This window comes from Populus euphratica, unplaced genomic scaffold (assembly GCF_000495115.2).
Source record: "Populus euphratica unplaced genomic scaffold, PopEup_1.0 scaffold132.1, whole genome shotgun sequence".
Taxonomy (NCBI): domain Eukaryota; kingdom Viridiplantae; phylum Streptophyta; class Magnoliopsida; order Malpighiales; family Salicaceae; genus Populus; species Populus euphratica.
Genome location: NW_011500019.1, coordinates 246,931 through 263,640, shown reverse-complemented (window position 1 = coordinate 263,640; position 16,710 = coordinate 246,931). Strand labels below are relative to the sequence as shown.

The 16,710-nt window shown below is 32.2% G+C and overlaps 3 protein-coding genes across 3 annotated transcripts in view; all 3 read right to left on the bottom strand.

Moving 5' to 3' along the window:
- Window positions 1-2,106: 2,106 nt before the first annotated feature.
- On the bottom strand, window positions 2,107-3,725 carry LOC105141817 (myb-related protein 330-like). The gene is made up of 3 exons (XM_011049181.1): window positions 3,485-3,725; window positions 3,229-3,358; window positions 2,107-3,068 (listed from the first exon to the last, which is right to left on the bottom strand). Exons 1-3 carry the CDS (start codon window positions 3,615-3,617, stop codon window positions 2,237-2,239), a joined length of 1,095 nt encoding a protein of 364 aa, XP_011047483.1. The 5' UTR covers window positions 3,618-3,725; the 3' UTR covers window positions 2,107-2,236.
- Window positions 3,726-12,419: 8,694 nt separating this feature from the next.
- LOC105141815 (coumaroyl-CoA:anthocyanidin 3-O-glucoside-6''-O-coumaroyltransferase 1-like) lies at window positions 12,420-14,109 on the bottom strand. The gene has a single exon (XM_011049180.1). The coding sequence runs from the start codon at window positions 13,917-13,919 to the stop codon at window positions 12,519-12,521; it is 1,401 nt and encodes a 466-aa protein (XP_011047482.1). The 5' UTR covers window positions 13,920-14,109; the 3' UTR covers window positions 12,420-12,518.
- Window positions 14,110-15,354: 1,245 nt separating this feature from the next.
- The window catches only part of LOC105141814 (coumaroyl-CoA:anthocyanidin 3-O-glucoside-6''-O-coumaroyltransferase 1-like), a 1,642-nt gene continuing 286 nt past the window's right edge, over window positions 15,355-16,710 (bottom strand). Inside the window, exon 2 of the mRNA XM_011049179.1 lies at window positions 15,355-16,710. Within this exon, the coding sequence (XP_011047481.1) occupies window positions 15,496-16,710 (1,215 nt within the window). The 3' untranslated portion in view covers window positions 15,355-15,495.

Genomic DNA, 16,710 nt, shown 5'->3' with positions numbered 1-16,710 from the left:
GCGCATACGTGTTGCTTAACTCAGCCCATGGACTGAGCTGAGTCCAGTCCAAAAATATAAAAGAAATATATAAAAAATATAGAATAAAAATTGTGTATATAAAAAAATTATAAATAAAAATTTATTGTTTTTTTCTTTATTCATTAATGTCAGAGTCAGAATAAAAATATCAATTCAAATTCATTTCATGGTATTTTATTAAGTGATATAAAATAAAAAAATGTGCTTGCAAAATAAATAAATAAATAATATAATATAAGATAAAATAAATTTATTTGGTATAGTCACTGACACCAGAGTCAAGAATAAAAAAAAACTAATATAAATTTATTTTATTTTGTTTTTATTTAGCTATGTAAAAAATAAAAATAATGCGTATGCATAAAAAATAAATTGATTTTTACTTGTTTGTTCACTGACGTCAGAGTCAGGAATATAATAAAAATGATGATTTAAATTTATTTATTTTGATACCTATGTAATATTTACCAACTTCAGAGTTGGAAATATCCATAGTTGAATATTCACTGGCGCCAGAATCAGAAATATTACACATAAACAATCATAATATAAACCAAACAAAAAAAATATTAGCAATTTAATGATAAAAATAGCAATGCAGTCTGCTTTAGATAGACATTTAATGGGTGATATTTTTTTTTTTTATGTAACCAATCTCTAATCATAAAATCTCTATTAATCAGTTAGGATTTCTAATAATCGTAATATTAGGTGATGTCTCTTTAAATAAAAAATATTTTCATTAAAAAAAATTACTAAAAATCTATTTTTTTCAAAAATATAATAAATTTTCAATGCCACCATATCCGGGTGCGACATTGTGGAGCACATAATTTGAACCACTTCTGGTCCGAAGAGAGAGTGCTTTACGAAACTATTTCTTTTCGTCGGCGGTCAAAGGAGAAAAAAAGGCGGATTGACAAGGAAATGACTATGATATTGTATCTCCAAAGAGAAAAATTCAAAGGAAAGTTCCTTGCTTCTTAATTCATACATGTATTTGCCATTTTCAACTCAATTTCCATTTGAGTGGTGATGGTAGATATACTTATCATAACAACCAGATTAAGAAATTGATCAAATCTTGATTGCGAATCAAGTGACGAATTCATTTTGAAAATTAATTGAAAGAGCCACCTGATTTATTTTTTATTTTTTGTGTAGTTGCTCTTTGTTCGAAGACTAGAAGTTCTCGTTAGGAAATCCCAGCTAATTTATACTTACATGCACATTTTATATATATATATATATATATATATATATATATATATATATATAAAGAATAAAAAGTACAAAAAGAAAGAAAGAAATTACACCACGTAACTTAAAAGCCGGTGGCCGGGATTACATCGGTAGGAATGTCACTCGAGTCCACACAGTGAAGAAAACTGCAGCTCCGGTTAGATAAAAAGATTGCTTAGTATCATTTTCAATTCTCTTTCACTTTATGTTTTCAAAATTATTGAAACACAAAAATAAAATAAAATTATCTGCTATGTTTTTCTTTTAAAAAATTAAAAATAACAAACATGATCATAATTTCATATTTTGTTTTTATTTTTAAATATATTATATATAGATATATCCGACTTTGTATTCTCTATTTCTCACTTAAATATGAGATCCATCATAAAGATTATTAGCGGATTTCAACATTACATAGGAGATCAGATCTTGGTCACGTCGCTAGAGGCAACCCTAGGTTGCTTATAATTCCTTTTCACCCCCTTTAAATAACAAAGTTATCCACCTCCATATCTTGCCTTCGAGCCCTAATATTTTTTATCTGCTAGAAACACAAGCAAAAATTCAAGTTTCTGGTTTTTAATCAACCTGAAATTGATTATATGAATTCTTCATACATTAATGATAACGATTAATTAGCTCGTCTATAAATTAATTATCTGATAAGTGGGCTGATTTAAATCCAAGTTGTCTTGCAAATTAAGGAATATTTCCATGTGCCTAGCTACCACTCCAATATCACTAGCTCTTCTGGTTAAAGAACGATGGTTTATATTTCTTTAGTGAGGCAAAACAAATCTATAGATTACGAGAAATTCATGTACATGACTCAAGAGATTGAAAGAAAAAAAATATAACAAATTTCATATGTATGCATATATGAACATAAATACTGAGAATTCAAAACAAAAACAACAAAAAACCTCACTCTAGCCTTACATTATCTATCATATTTTAGGATATTATATATTTACAGGAAATCATCAATGTCCAAACTCTCAGGAATTTCAAACTTCAGCAAGCTGCTGTAGCACTCCCTCTCATCCTCAGTACTGCTGCTGTTGAGATAAGTTGATGGTGAATTCAATGGATCCGGGCTCATTAAAGGCGTTGATATAACTGAGTCGATGCTGAAGTTCTGATATCCATTGTTTGCTGATTGGAATCCTGAGCACTCTCCAAGTTCAGGAAATGTAGGATCTGGAGTAGTACTATTGCAATAAAAGTTTGGCAGTGAAACCAAACTCTCATTCAAACTTGAAGGCAAGAAGTTTTCTGGGGAATTTTGACAGCTGAAAGTGCTCGTCGGATTCGACGAAAACCCTTCTACGTTTGCTTGCATGACTTGTGTTTTTTGGTCTATAAACCCGCCAGTAGATGTAGTAGCAGTGGTACAGGCAGTAACTTGTTGAACTAGATTATGAAACTGCCTAGGTTGTGATAATAATGCAGGTACACCTTGGTTTTGTAACAGTGGGTTGAGAAGCTGGTTTTCTTGTAGTTTCTGCAAAAACTTTTCCGAATTTTCTTGTTTCAATGATGATAGAGTGGTGGCTAGTCTTAAAATATTAGGATTTAGTAGGGCTTGAGTGTTGCCCACCAAGGTTGACAGATTGAGAAGTGTTGATGGGTTGCGCAAAGCTGAAGTTAAAATGGAGGATATGTCAAGAAAATCAAGACGCGGGGCATGAGTCACAGGATCAATTCCATTTCTAAGCAACCTTTTTCTTATATGAGTATTCCAGTAATTCTTGATTTCATTGTCAGTTCTTCCTGGCAAACGAGCTGCTATAGCTGACCACCTTACATTGAAAAAAACAAGAGTTGTTAGCGTAATATTCAAATTAAATTATGAATATCTTGACAACAATTATATTATTATTCATAGGTATACTAATCCTACAAGCTATCAAAGAAAAAAATCAAGAAAAATCAAAAGAATTAAAACGTATATAAAATTACTTGTTTCCCAAAACACTGTGAAGTTGAATTATAGTCTCTTCTTCTTCAAATGAAAATCTTCCTCTCTTGATATCAGGTCGCAGGTAATTTGTCCAACGAAGGCGACAGCTCTTTCCACATCTTTGAAGCCCTGTAAAAATTGAATTAAATTAGCTATGTTATAAGTAAAAAAAAAACCCCATCATCATCATCATATTAAGATGGAAAATAGTTATTTTCTTTGATTCAAGAAAACAGAATACTTTCTCACATATACCTGCATTTTTGGGGAGGGACCGCCAGTTGCCAGGTCCATGAAGTTGAATAAAACTGATGAGCTTGTGATCTTCTTCTGGGGTCCAAGGACCTTTCTTGAGTCCATTTTTGTCACAGCAAGGTACTCTTCCCATTGTTACTGATACTATGTTCCTTTTCTTTGCAATTGTACTTGTGTTTAGGGCTTAATTATAAGGAAGGGGACAAGGTTGTTCAAGGGAGAGAGAGGGGGCTGGCTCTAGTGTTGCTGTGGCTGATAAGAAGAAGATGACCCTTCATATATATATATAAATAGTGGACGGCTATGAAGGGGAGAGAGATTTCAAGTCAAAAAGATTTGGTACCGGCCTCAGGCCACGTATCTCTCTCTTCTATGTTAATAATACAGTAATACATGTGTATAATGTGTATACAACAATCATGTAATTACACACGATGACACGTGCCACGGCCGAAAAATTGTAGAACGTAAGCAACATTCGAGTTAAAGGAGAGACACTGTATTAATTAATTTATGGATATGGTGATTAAAACCCGACAAGTGAAAATTGATCCATTGTGAAAGAGTAATTAGGATTTTTCTCATGAATGTGTTCTTATTTAAAGACGATTTACGATAAAAGTGAGATTTTAAGGTAGATGAGAAGAAAGAAGTTGAAGGTATTGAATAGTTAGATAGAAATCTTTAATAGGTCTATCATCACTGAATTATGAATCTTAATGTTTGTAAATATGACTGTATTTCTTTTTAAAAGTATTGTTTTACTTAAAAATATATTAAAATAATATTTTTTTCTTTAAAAAAAATATTTTTAATATTAGTATATTAAAATAATTTGAAAACATAAAAAGTTTAATTTAAAGCAAAAAATAAAAAAATTATATTTTTTTAAAAATGTTTTTTAAATATAAAAAATACAAATTATAAATAGCTTAATAAACACATTCATAGACAAAGCTAAGCTAAAGATAAGGTTTAGTTGTACCACACCAATAATTTGATAATAAAAAGTTATAATTTTCAATTCAACTATTAGATTGGATTTAATGTTTTTTAAATGATTCCAGGGTCTAGTTATAATCCATTTTTGAGTTATTCCTCAAAATTTTACTATTTTTTCTTTTAAAATAAAAAACAATACTAGTAAAAAGACTCGTATTTTGGCAAAACAGGCTTAAAAGGATTCTGAATACATAGAAAAATCAAACTATAATTTTGGATGGAATTGAAAGCCCAATTATACCTTGTTGTACCCAAAATTAGAGAAATAATATAAATTTAAGGTTAAATTTAATCATTATTGGACGAATCAATATAAAAATTAAACCCAATGACATAATTAGATTTTTAATAGACCAATTTAATTTAATTATGAGTCACACTAAAGTTTAATTATGTTTAAAAACTAATTTGAGTCCAATTTAATTAGATGCAAGGACTTAATTATATTTTAAATGGTTCAAATTAATTTTATTATAGGCTTAACTAATGAAAAATTAAGTTTTGAAACCTAATTTAGGCTCAATTGATAAAATTAAAATTTTAGGAGACCGAATTTTATTTTTACCATGTCAATTGATTCAAATCAAGGGTAAAATTAAAAAAAAATAAAAGTTTAGGGTCAATTAGAGATCAAATAAAAAAATCGCATCCAAAGACCTTTTTGGAAAAGGCTTCAAACTTTGAAAACCTAATTGATTGAAATTAGGATTAAAATTAAAAATTAAAAGTTTAATAGTCAATTGAGAGTCAATTTGTATAAATCAAAGACCAATGATTAATATGAAAAAAGTACTAGAATTCGAAGCTGATATGGAAGTTCAACAGGGATAAAATTGCATAAAATTAAAAATTTAAAGTCAATTAGAGATGCAATGTAAAGAAATTAAAGCTCGAGAATCAAATTGAACTTTGTTCAAATCCCTACATTAAAACCTTAAAAGTCAAAACAATCTAATTTCATTTCAATAAAATAGTGTGTTTTAAACAAAATAATTTTTTTTATCCAAAAAGTAAAAAAAAAAAAGAAGAACAAATCAAATAACGCATCGTCTGGTATTATACATCTTCTTCATCATTTTTTCATTTGAAAGCTACTCGAGTGACCATATTTTCAAAGCATTTCATACTTTGTCCCTTAACCAAATCAGACAAGCCATATACCAATATAATGGCCCGACACTTGACCATACATCGATATAGTTTTTTTTGGCTAAATGACACCATAGCAGCCTCGGCGCTGCGCTAAAAATATCAATTCAAACAGCTTTAAGTTGTCAAAATCTGACAATTCATGATGAAAACTTTAAACTAGGAGTTAGGTTCCTTCAGGTTCAAATCAAAGGCCAATATTTTGCATCAATAAAGACAAAATATCTCTCTTCTACCCATTATAAATAAGAGAGGATTCCATGCTCTGAGTATGAAGAAATCAAGATCCAAAGTTGGCAAAAAAAAAAAAAAACAACCATTTGCCCTGGTTTATGTTTTTCTTTTCTTCTAACTTACAACCCTTTGCCTTGGTTTATGTTTTTCTTTTCTTCTAACTTTTTGCCATTTTCTTTACCATGCCCCAGCCACAATTATCGCCACCAACCACACGCCGAACTTCCTAACCCCACCAAGAACATCATCATCAATAGCTTTTCTTATTTGGTCGGGCGAGCCTCCTACTCCTTTTTTTCCTCCTTCTTCAACTACATGCAATGGCCAAATAATTAACCCTTTGATCACTAGGCTAGGCTAGTGACCATACATGCCTGGATTGGGCTCAACCCAGCTTTATAGCTCGGGTCCATCATAAGAGTGTTATTAGGCCTCAGCCTCCCAACTAAATTAAGCTTACGATCTAAGCCCTTGCCTACATGACTTGGCCCAACTTGGCCTAGATAAAAAGAGAGAGAAAGAGAGAGAGAGAGGTCAGGTCAATTAGGCTTCCAGTCAGCCTAACTTGATTTGGCTCAGTCTGACCCACATGATCGAGTCAGGCTTAGCTTATATAATAATAATATAATATTATATAATTAAAAAAATAAATTTTTTTTCAAAGTCTTTAAAAAAATTTGTGATTTTATCACATGTTTTTCTATTAATTTTACATAATATGAGTCTGTATATTTACACTATAAGATACAAATATGATATTAAAATGCCTGGTTTTTTCCCGAAACTTTTCTTATTTTTTTTTAAATTATTAAATTAATGTTCTCTTTTAAAAAATATTTTCTTTTCATGCATACATAAAATCCTAAAAAATTTTCAAGCATATTTTTATATATATAAAAATAAAAATGCATCTTTTTCATGTTTTAAATACAAAATAAATATCGTAACTAGGTGTATGACTATTCATTAGGATTTAGTGAAAATATCAAAAACCCATGACTAATAATTTTTTTTACTTTATATTTAAAGTGTTAGGATTTAATTGTAGACTTTAATATTTGAGGAGTGTAAAACTATACTATAAAGCATATTATCAGGTATAAAAAATACAAAGAAATAAATGCAATGCTAAAATCTAGATCTTATAATAATTAGGATTTAACTTGATAAAGTAGAGATTTCCTCACGAAGAAAGATCCGCTTTAAACCTTAAACAAGATTAATGAACATAATTGCGACTTAAATAACGATCTAATAACAATACAGCTTACCTTAAATAGAGTGTACTAGGGTTGATGTGTTTTTTCCTTACACGACTAATCCCTTACTCGGACTCTCACAAACTATAAAGTTTCTATTAATTATACTATCAAGTGTCGAATCCTGAACTAATAATCATAATTTTATAATTATCCTCAATTTCTCTTTCCTTTCCAGACCTCTCAGGAGATAGATCTGCCATCGCTCAAGGCCCCGCACCCCATAATAGGTCTAATTCTATAGCAAGGTTGCCATACATACACCATCCTCCTCTAGAAAAACCCTCAAATTAGATTTGGAATATGTTGTATTTGGAATATGTTGTTTGAACAAGGTTGAACAAGTTTGTCATCTTTCATTGATTTCATTGAATTATGTGTTAATTTTAGATTTTATGCTTATTTTGTTTTATTTTATTTTCTTAGGATTCTGATTTTGGTGTTCTCATTTATGCTTCCATCTTCACATCTAGCTCCCAAGTGAAGAAATCCTCGCACTTAATTACAAACACCATTAAAATGAAAAATGTCAAAGAAAGATCTGAAAGCGTGAAGGATATATACGTTACCAAAACAGGCTCTTTAGTTATGAACATATCAAATTGTTAATGGTGTGAATGCCTACGAAAAAAGGTGAATCAATTTAAATTGGATCATAGAGAGAAATGATAATAGTGCTAAGAGGTTGACTTTATTTTTGTACAAGTCCAAAGTGAGAATAATTGGAAGGTAGAGTAGTTAGACAAGATAGAAGAAAACTTTCCACTATTGCATTGCTCGTTTCTATCATTATTTGAAAATCATTTGCCCATTAACAGACGCCTTCCTACGTTAGCTGCTATCAGCATTTCAACACAATCCTCTTTTGGCCAAGAAAAATAAACCCATCGAATATAGAACTTTAACTCTTCATTTAATAATATATATTATATTTAATAATTTAAGTTTTTTCAAATGAAATAATTTTTTGCTAAAATATAAAAGTTTTTTGACAATATATATTTATGTATTGAATACTAACTTTCCATGCCCCTGCCGTCCATCAACACGTACCAATAATAATAATAATAATAATAACATCCATCAACACGTACCAATAATATATATATATATATATATAGACTTATTTTTTTACCACCTTTCTAATTTATCAAAGCCTCATGAGCTCCTTCTCCTCGACATAATATTTTATCATGTTGTTTTCTGCTTTACCGCTGTGCTCTACAGGTGTGTTTGAATAAGAGGCCCAAAATTTTCCAAGCTGGAAACAATCTAAACAGGCCACCAGAATCCAGCCACGTAGCATAATGTTACAGGTCTCCTTTCTAACTCCTACAATAAAGTCAACCTTCTCTTGTCTATGAGCCTGTAGCTCGCTCACTTTGACAATTGTCTCAAGGCAGTCTAAAGATTACATGTTTGATTTTATCTCCGGAAGCAAATTCATCAAAGTCATTGAAAATCTGGTGTTAATTTCATCCACCCTCTAGCTAACAATCAGAGGCAATGGTCAAATATTATTATATCACATCTAGCTTTTGTTTGCCCTAGGTCAATATTAATGTTCCCAGAAACCTTGCTTCCTTTACTTGTCCACTTTCCTTGTATTTTTACTCCTTGGGAAGACCTTCAATCCATTTGATCTTGAAGAACAAGTTAGTTTACTTAGTTCGTTGCTTTATTATTATTATTATTATTATTATTATTAGATTATAAAGATAATATTAGAATTCAAACCATTTTAAAAACAGGAAGACTACTAATAATACAAGTTGAGTTACAACTTATTAGCAACAAATTAGTTTAATTAGTATGGATATTTAGGGAGAATTATGTTGAAAATAGTAATATTCAATTATTTATATTCAAGGTCTAAAAGCATGATGAATCTTACAATTAAAAAGAAAATGTAAATCAAGTGAGTTCCCAAGCCATGTCATTAGCTGTTATCAACAGAGATAACATCGTATTAGGAATGTTATACATGTGTGCTTAGTAGCTAATGCAATATATTGAAAGAAGTTAATTATACAAACCATGATATTAATTATTTAGTCCTAAAAGAAAATTCTTATTTAGCCTCTTGCCTCCCTGTTTGCTGTCTGCATGACATTAACTAAATTAATTTCGAAAGATTGCAAGATATGGCTTTAGGTTAACATGCTGACAAATCCTGAAAATTAATTAAAGAACATATATATATGGTATGTGATCGTTCATTTACCATTTATGAGGGCGGTGATGTCATTCCATGACCTTGCTGTGGAAAGTTCCTGAAACAGTTCATCACCATAGTTTCTTTTATAATGTTTTGCTTATAATTTTAATAGCTATGCTTACATAACATATGCGAGTTGAAGTAACTAGTTGTCAAGAATCTAGGGTTTGCTTGTGCATGGCTTACTCTATATTTCCATGTTCATTATACATCTCAAAGTTGACTTAGTAAAAATATATTATGTCAAGATTAAGTATATGGTAGTTATACATATGTTGTTAAATTCTTGTTGGAGAGATAGCCAAGAGCGCCAACAAACTTTGAATATTGGTGGGTTTTTTGTACTTGCGTTTCATCTTCTCAAGGCATCATTTAAATTTCATCGGTTCACATGCACGCATATAAAAAATAGAGGTTTGCAAAGTATGAGACACTATTATTCTATGTACTTCATGCACATATTTTATACCACGTAGTTGATAGAAAATATTGTGTACATCAACAGAATTTTTAGCTCTAAATCCTCTAATGTATAAAGAATTTATGGCATGATCTCAGAAGATAAACTTATTTTTTATCTTGTCTGCTGTTGGGTTATAAGAACATGAGCTAGGGCACGTGGTCTAGGCTTGTGGTAGAGATCTGTCTCGTGAATATCAAAATCAAACGTAGATGATTTTTTGGTGGGGGTGATGGACGATCCATTTGTGTTTCTGGCCACCAAAATGGATGTTGATATGGTGATGCAATAGAACTTCTGGGCATGCCTGTTCTGCATGGAATATGGGTGAAGTTTTCTTTTTTTAGAAGGATAAAAGAGGTCTTGTGTGTTCCATGAGTTTTGCTGGGTGAGGCTGTTGATTTTAGGCAAGAGAGAAACAATTAAAATAACATGGGCCTCGTATTACTACATAGATCAAGTCCAATTTACCAACAGATCTTTCAACACTTGCGCAACCTGGTTAGCCCGTGTTGTTTTCAGTTTGAGCCTAATGAATGGGTTCTGTGGAGCCATTTTTATGTATGGGAGCCCACTTTAACATAATAATTTTAAATTACATATAATCTGATGATAACCCAATCAGGATAAACTAAAGCTAATTGAGATTTGAGACCCATAAACTTTATTCAACAAAATAAAAAAACCAAGGTAAAATCAAGCTTTAATAAATCTTTAATTTTGTTAGGTTCGGTTTATTTTGATGGAATCTAACAAATGTATTCGGGAGAATTAACTCAATTCGTTTATATATTGTATGTTAATCATTCAATGTGTCTTAACACATTTGATTTCTCTCAATCTATCCTTATATTTTAAATTATTCTTCATTTATTATTTCCCTAAAAAAAGACATACCTTTTCAATTCCTTAACTTTGTTACCGATTTTTTTAGTTGCCATTAGCTAAATTTTTTTAATCTATATAAATATTCAAGTTATGGGAAATTCTTCAATAATTTCATTAGATTTGACCTAATAAATTAATATTAATATGTCTTAACCTAACTCTTTATCTAACTCATGCTTTAAATAAAATCTTGTAAAAAATATTCTGACATGATTCATTTAACTTACCAAATCCAAAAAAATATAAAAAATCAATAAAAATATAGTTTAACTTTTTAAAAAATCCAAGATAGTAATTGGTGCAAGATCAAAAAAAGCTTTCATCGGTGCTTGAATGAAGCCGCACGTGCCTATCCAATGCGACATGCTTCCTCAAATGTTGGTGCTTGTGTTACACACCTAGACTTTTTTTCCATCTTCTTCTAATTTGATCCTAAATTCTCTACTAACTCTTCAATTCAATCCTGAATTTCACCCCAATCAAGCCCTTCTCTTTTAATTTGGCCCCTGATTCTGAGTTAACTCTTGAGTTCAATTATGAATTTCATCTTAAATGAGCCTCCTGAAGGCATTACCGGGGAGAGAAGAAGGGAAGAGAAAAGAAACAGACAAAATGGAATAGTTAGTCCTAAGTGCAGCCCCATCAAACCCACCGAGGAGAGAACATATTGTCATGCCTAGAAACAAGTAATGACACAGCCAAGTTGGGTTCGGCAGTTGTGCCTGGTTCGAACAAGTTGATAAAAATCATTGTTGTTTTAATATTTTTAAATAAAAATATTTAATTAACATTGTTTTTAAAATAATATTTCTTTTTAAAAGATTCAAATTAAATTTTTACTAATTCAATCGATTTTAAAGCTCGCTAACCATGTCTTTTGACCCATACTTAATTAGCTCTCACAATGTTTGTTTAGAAGCTCGAGCATGTTGACAAGTCATCATGATAACTCACTTAGACTTGATTAAGTTTAATAATATTACAACACATATGCAACTTGCGAGTTTCTCCTGTAATTAATAAGTGATCATATATTTAATAAAAATATTAAAAGATATGGCTAACACAACTAAAAAAACATTATTAATTAAAATAATTTTTTTAATCTCACTTTAGCAACTTAATTTTTTTATTTAATTTTTTTAATTTTATTCTTTAACAATAAATTATATTATATAATTTTTATTAATTTTTTTTGTTGGTTTATAAACCAATCTTATAATTTATTTTTTTCATCTAGAACTTAACGTTTAACATTAAATTTGTTAAAAATAATACTTCATAATTTTTTTTATTTATTTTTTATAAATTTATAACAAATTAATATAGGTTAATTTAAATTATTTTTTGCTACTTTTTTCTATTGAATTTTATTTTTTCACGTTTAACTTATTAAAATTTGAACTAATTTAATTTGAATTGACTTAAACATTTTTTTTATTTTTTATTTTTTTTAATTTTAACCTTTGAATTAAAAAATTAAATTTTATAATTTATTTTGATTATTATATAAAATTATTATAATCTTACAATTCAAATTACACATTTAATAGATTAAACTAAGATGATTCAATATATTTTATTATTTTAATAATAAAAATTCAATGTATCATTATATCTTTAATAAAAAAATCCAATATATATATATCTCACATTTATTCATTAGATAATTTTTTTTCATTAAAAAAATTAATCTCAACTGCAACAACCCAATGACCAATAACCCACACCACACACTCACACAAACACGAGGTCAACAAATATAAATTTATTCATTTCTTGTTTTCGCTCTTTAGTTTCACAAGGAGAGACAACAAGCCATACTCAAATCAGATTTTGCTTACCTTGTTCAAAGATGCTAGAGAAGACATCCATTTGACCCTGAGGAAGTGCCAAGCCAATCTCAACTCCTCCTCCCCCATCTCTACATTCGCAAAGATGGAAACTACCTGAAGCATAAATATGGGGAACCTCTGTCTTTTTCGGCCTCCCCAACCCAAAATCTGTCTCGTAAGCACGTAACTTAGGTGACCCAGCAACAGTAACTAGCCTGCCTTGTTCAGACACTTCTTTCCACTTTGATATCCATTTCTCTGCGCCCACCAAAACCCCACTCTCCAATTCCTTGACCTTCTTGCCAATTTCTCTAGCTGCCATGATGATCCCATTTTCTCCAAGTAACTCACTCTTCTTTGCAGGAACATAACATATTGCTAGACAGTTTCCAAAATATGTTGCTGGTAGTTTAACTTCGGGACGATGTCTACAATCTGCCACAAAAACGAAGTAGCAAACCTTGTCATTATCAAGTGAATCACTTGCCTCCTTCTCTTGTGACTTGATCAAATTAACCCACGTATAGGCACATGCTACCACAAATGTTGATACATGCACTTGCCCTGGATAATTTTCCATGCATTGAATGGACACCAGATCTTTCAGCCTCTCTATGTGGGTTAGGCCTATCGTAAATGTGAAGCCAACCTTATCTCTAAGTTGATCATCAGGGGTTGATCCCAAATTGTAATCCCAAGATGAAGCCCAATTCCACCAGTCCTTTGTAAAAATTGACTCAAGCCCCAATGGGTCTTTGATCGCCGATCTGTCATGAGACGGCAGCATTGACTTTTCAAGGCAAGCGATGTCTCTGGACCTAAAAACGGAAGCCCAGGATTTCATGAAATGGCTAAAAGCCATCCCATCAGCTACCACGTGGCAAAACTTGGCACCGATGCAGATACCTGAATTTGGAAACACAGCTACTTGCAAGGCAAGAAGTGGCACCACACGTTTGCCATCCAATGTCACACGTGTGGGAGGCCACTTAGGGACAAAGCATTGCAGTTCCCTAAGATCGACTCTGGCATGGTCTCCGATGACCTGGTCAAAATCCAGCATTGACTCAACAACAGTGAACGGGATCGAGTCGCCATCTTTGAAGAGGATATAGGGTTTATGGGGTGATGGTGGGCACATAAGATTGGAGGCAAGAGGGAAAAAGTGTTGAAGAGTAAGGGAAAGAGAGTTTTTAAGGATAGGAAGGATGTTGTTCGTCAAGTAAAGAGTAGGGTAAGGGAATTCATAGAAGAAAAGGCGTTCCATGGGACGGCAAAGAAGCCATGGAAAGTCGAAGAAAGTGAGAGGGAGAGAGGTGGTGGGTACTGAGCCTAGTGGTGGAGAGACTCGGAAATGATCAATGACTTTTACAGGATGAGAAAGAGCCATTTTTTGCGAAGAGGAAACAGATGAGAAACTGATGATGCAGTGGCACTGTATAGGGGTGCAATCATTCGTGCCGTCCTTCTAATATAGCCACTTAATCTAGTCAATCTAATCATTTGATAGTTGATTGAGTCCCTATACTATACTAATTTGCTTAATATAGTCCCTCCATTGTTAAAACCGTCAAGGAAAAACAGGAGCCCTCATAGTTGCTTAACAGATGCCCTTTGGCTTCATTTTAATACATTATCATTAGTTAATTATTTCATCCCATGACAAGGTTCATTTATTCAACTGTTGATGACTAACAGTAATTTGATGGCTTATTAATTATTTTCTGATTTTTTTTAATAATTTGAATGCCTTCAAGTAAAAACATTAAAAAAATTATTTTAATATATTTTAAATAAAAAATATTTTCAAAAAAGTTTCCTGCGTTATAATATCAAACACAGACTTTCCACATCCCGCAGCAGCTATTCGTTCTTTCCATTCTTTGGTCCAAATTATCCTAACAAGCTTAGCAATCTTCTGAATTTTGTATGCGTCCAAACAAATATTATAAAGAGCACGGAAAAAATTATAAAGTTTTGATGAAAGAGATGATCAAGGAATTCTCCGTGCAAGAATGGATTTGAATTGCATTGAATTTCCTGGCTGTACGTGCACACAGCTGAAAAAGTTCTGTAATTTCTGCTTCGAATAAAAGAAAAGAAGAAAGCTTCAGGAAGATTGAGTTCTGGAAATTATAAGCTTTTTATTTTTTAAAATTTCTTTCAAATTAAGCTGAACTTCAAATATTTTAAATAAGTTCATGACCTTCATTATTCATGTAAAATTAAATCCGCTTCTATAAATTGGCCTAGAAAGCAAGGTTTTATTGCTCTAAAAACTATTAATTTTTTGTCCCTCGAAACCCACACCACGCGTATGCTTAAAGACACAGTACATCTCCTCTGCATCTTTTGTCTACACAAGATACCATTTATTTAGCACCTTTGCTCAGATATTAAATGGGCACCTCTCTTCTACCCAGTACAACCAAAGCAAATAAGAATTCTGAAGACAAGCAACATGGACGTACAGAGCAAACGAAGAACTTTATGATTCAGATCATACAAGGTACGGTCTTTTTCGTACGGTCTTTGTCTAGTCCCTCTTATCGTTTTGGTTTATTTTCATCTGTTTATCGTATATATCGTCTTGAAATACATTTAACCAAAATTAAGCCAGAAAACACTATTCAACGTTACGCTATTTGGTACTTCACATGTCCAAAGAAATAAAATGCAAGAGATTTAAGGAGATCATTACCTATTTGGTGAGTATTGAAAAGAAAATTAAATATTTAAAAAACTGCCTTGCATAATGCATAGCTTTGTATTGAATTATATAGAATATACATGCTTTTGATTCTATATTAAAGAATCATTTTAATTTAATTATTTAAACGGTGAAATAACATCTCGAGATATAATTTATTTTAATATATATATATTCGTTTCTTGGCTTTGGTCTTTATTTCCTTAACGTAAAGTACCGTGCATCGCGAATTTCTTAAGTGGACAAGAAGCCACTCTCAAATCAGATTCCGCTTACTTTGTTCAAAGATGCCACAGAAGACATCCATTTGAACCTGAGGAAGTGCCAAGCCAACTTCAAGCCCACCTCCCCCATCTCTACATTCACAAAGATGGAAACCACCTGAAGCATATATATGGAGAACCTCAGTCTTTTTCGGCCTCCCCCACCCAAAATCTGTCTCATAAGCACGCAACTTAGGTGACCCAGCAACAGTAACTAGCCTGCCTTGTTCAGACACTTCTTTCCACTTTGATATCCATTTCTCTGCGCCCACCAAAACCCCGCTCTCTAATTCCTTGACCTTCTTACCAATTGCTCTAGCTGCCATGATGATCCCATTTTCTCCAAGTAACTCACTCTTTTTTGCAGGAACATAACATATTGCTAGACAGTTTCCAAAATATGTTGATGGTAGTTTAACCTCAAGACGGTGTCTACAATCTGCCACAAAAACGAAGTAGCAGACCTTGTCATTATCAAATAAATCACTTGCCTCCTTCTCTTGTGACTTGATCATATTAACCCATATAAAGGCACATGCTACCACAAACGTTGATACATGCACTTGCCCTTGATAGTTTTTCATGCATTGAATGGAGACCAGATCTTTTAGCCTCTCTATGTGGGTTTGGCCTATCGTAAACGTGACCCTAACCTTGTCTCTAAGTTGATCATCGTGGTTTGATCCCAAATTATAATCCCGAGATGAAGCCCAACTCCACCACTCCTTTGAAAAAATGGAATCAAGCTCGAATGGGTCTTTGATCCCCGACCTGTCATGAGACGGCAGCACTGACTTTTCAAGGCAAGCCATGTTTTCTCTGGACCTAAAAATGGACGCCCAAGATTTCATGAAATGGTTAAAAGCCATCCCATCAGCTACCACATGGCAAAATTTGGCACCAATGCAAATACCTGAATTTGGAAACACAACTACTTGCAAGGCAAGAAGTGGCGCCACACGTTTGCCATCTGATGTCACGCGTGTGGGAGGCCACTTAGGGACAAAAGCGTGCAGTTCTGTCGGATCTCCAGCCTGGTCTCCGATGATTTGGTCAAAATTCATCGTTGACTCAACCATTGTGAATGGGATTGAGTCCCCATCATTGAAGAGGATATAGGGTTTATGAGGTGATAGGGGGCACATAAGATTGGAGGCAAGAGGGAAAAAGTATTGAAGAGCAAGGGAAAGAGAGTTTTTAAGGCTAGG

Coding starts and splice junctions, on each gene's coding strand:
- LOC105141817 (XM_011049181.1), bottom strand. CDS start 3,617: ATGGGAAGAGTACCTTGCTGTGACAAAAATGGACTCAAGAAAGGTCCT. Junction 3,359..3,484: donor GTCCCTCCCCAAAAATGCAG/GTATATGTGAGA, acceptor CAATTTTTACAG/GGCTTCAAAGATGTGGAAAG. Junction 3,069..3,228: donor CACAGTGTTTTGGGAAACAA/GTAATTTTATAT, acceptor TTTCAATGTAAG/GTGGTCAGCTATAGCAGCTC.
- LOC105141815 (XM_011049180.1), bottom strand. CDS start 13,919: ATGGCTCTTTCTCATCCTGTAAAAGTCATTGATCATTTCCGAGTCTCT.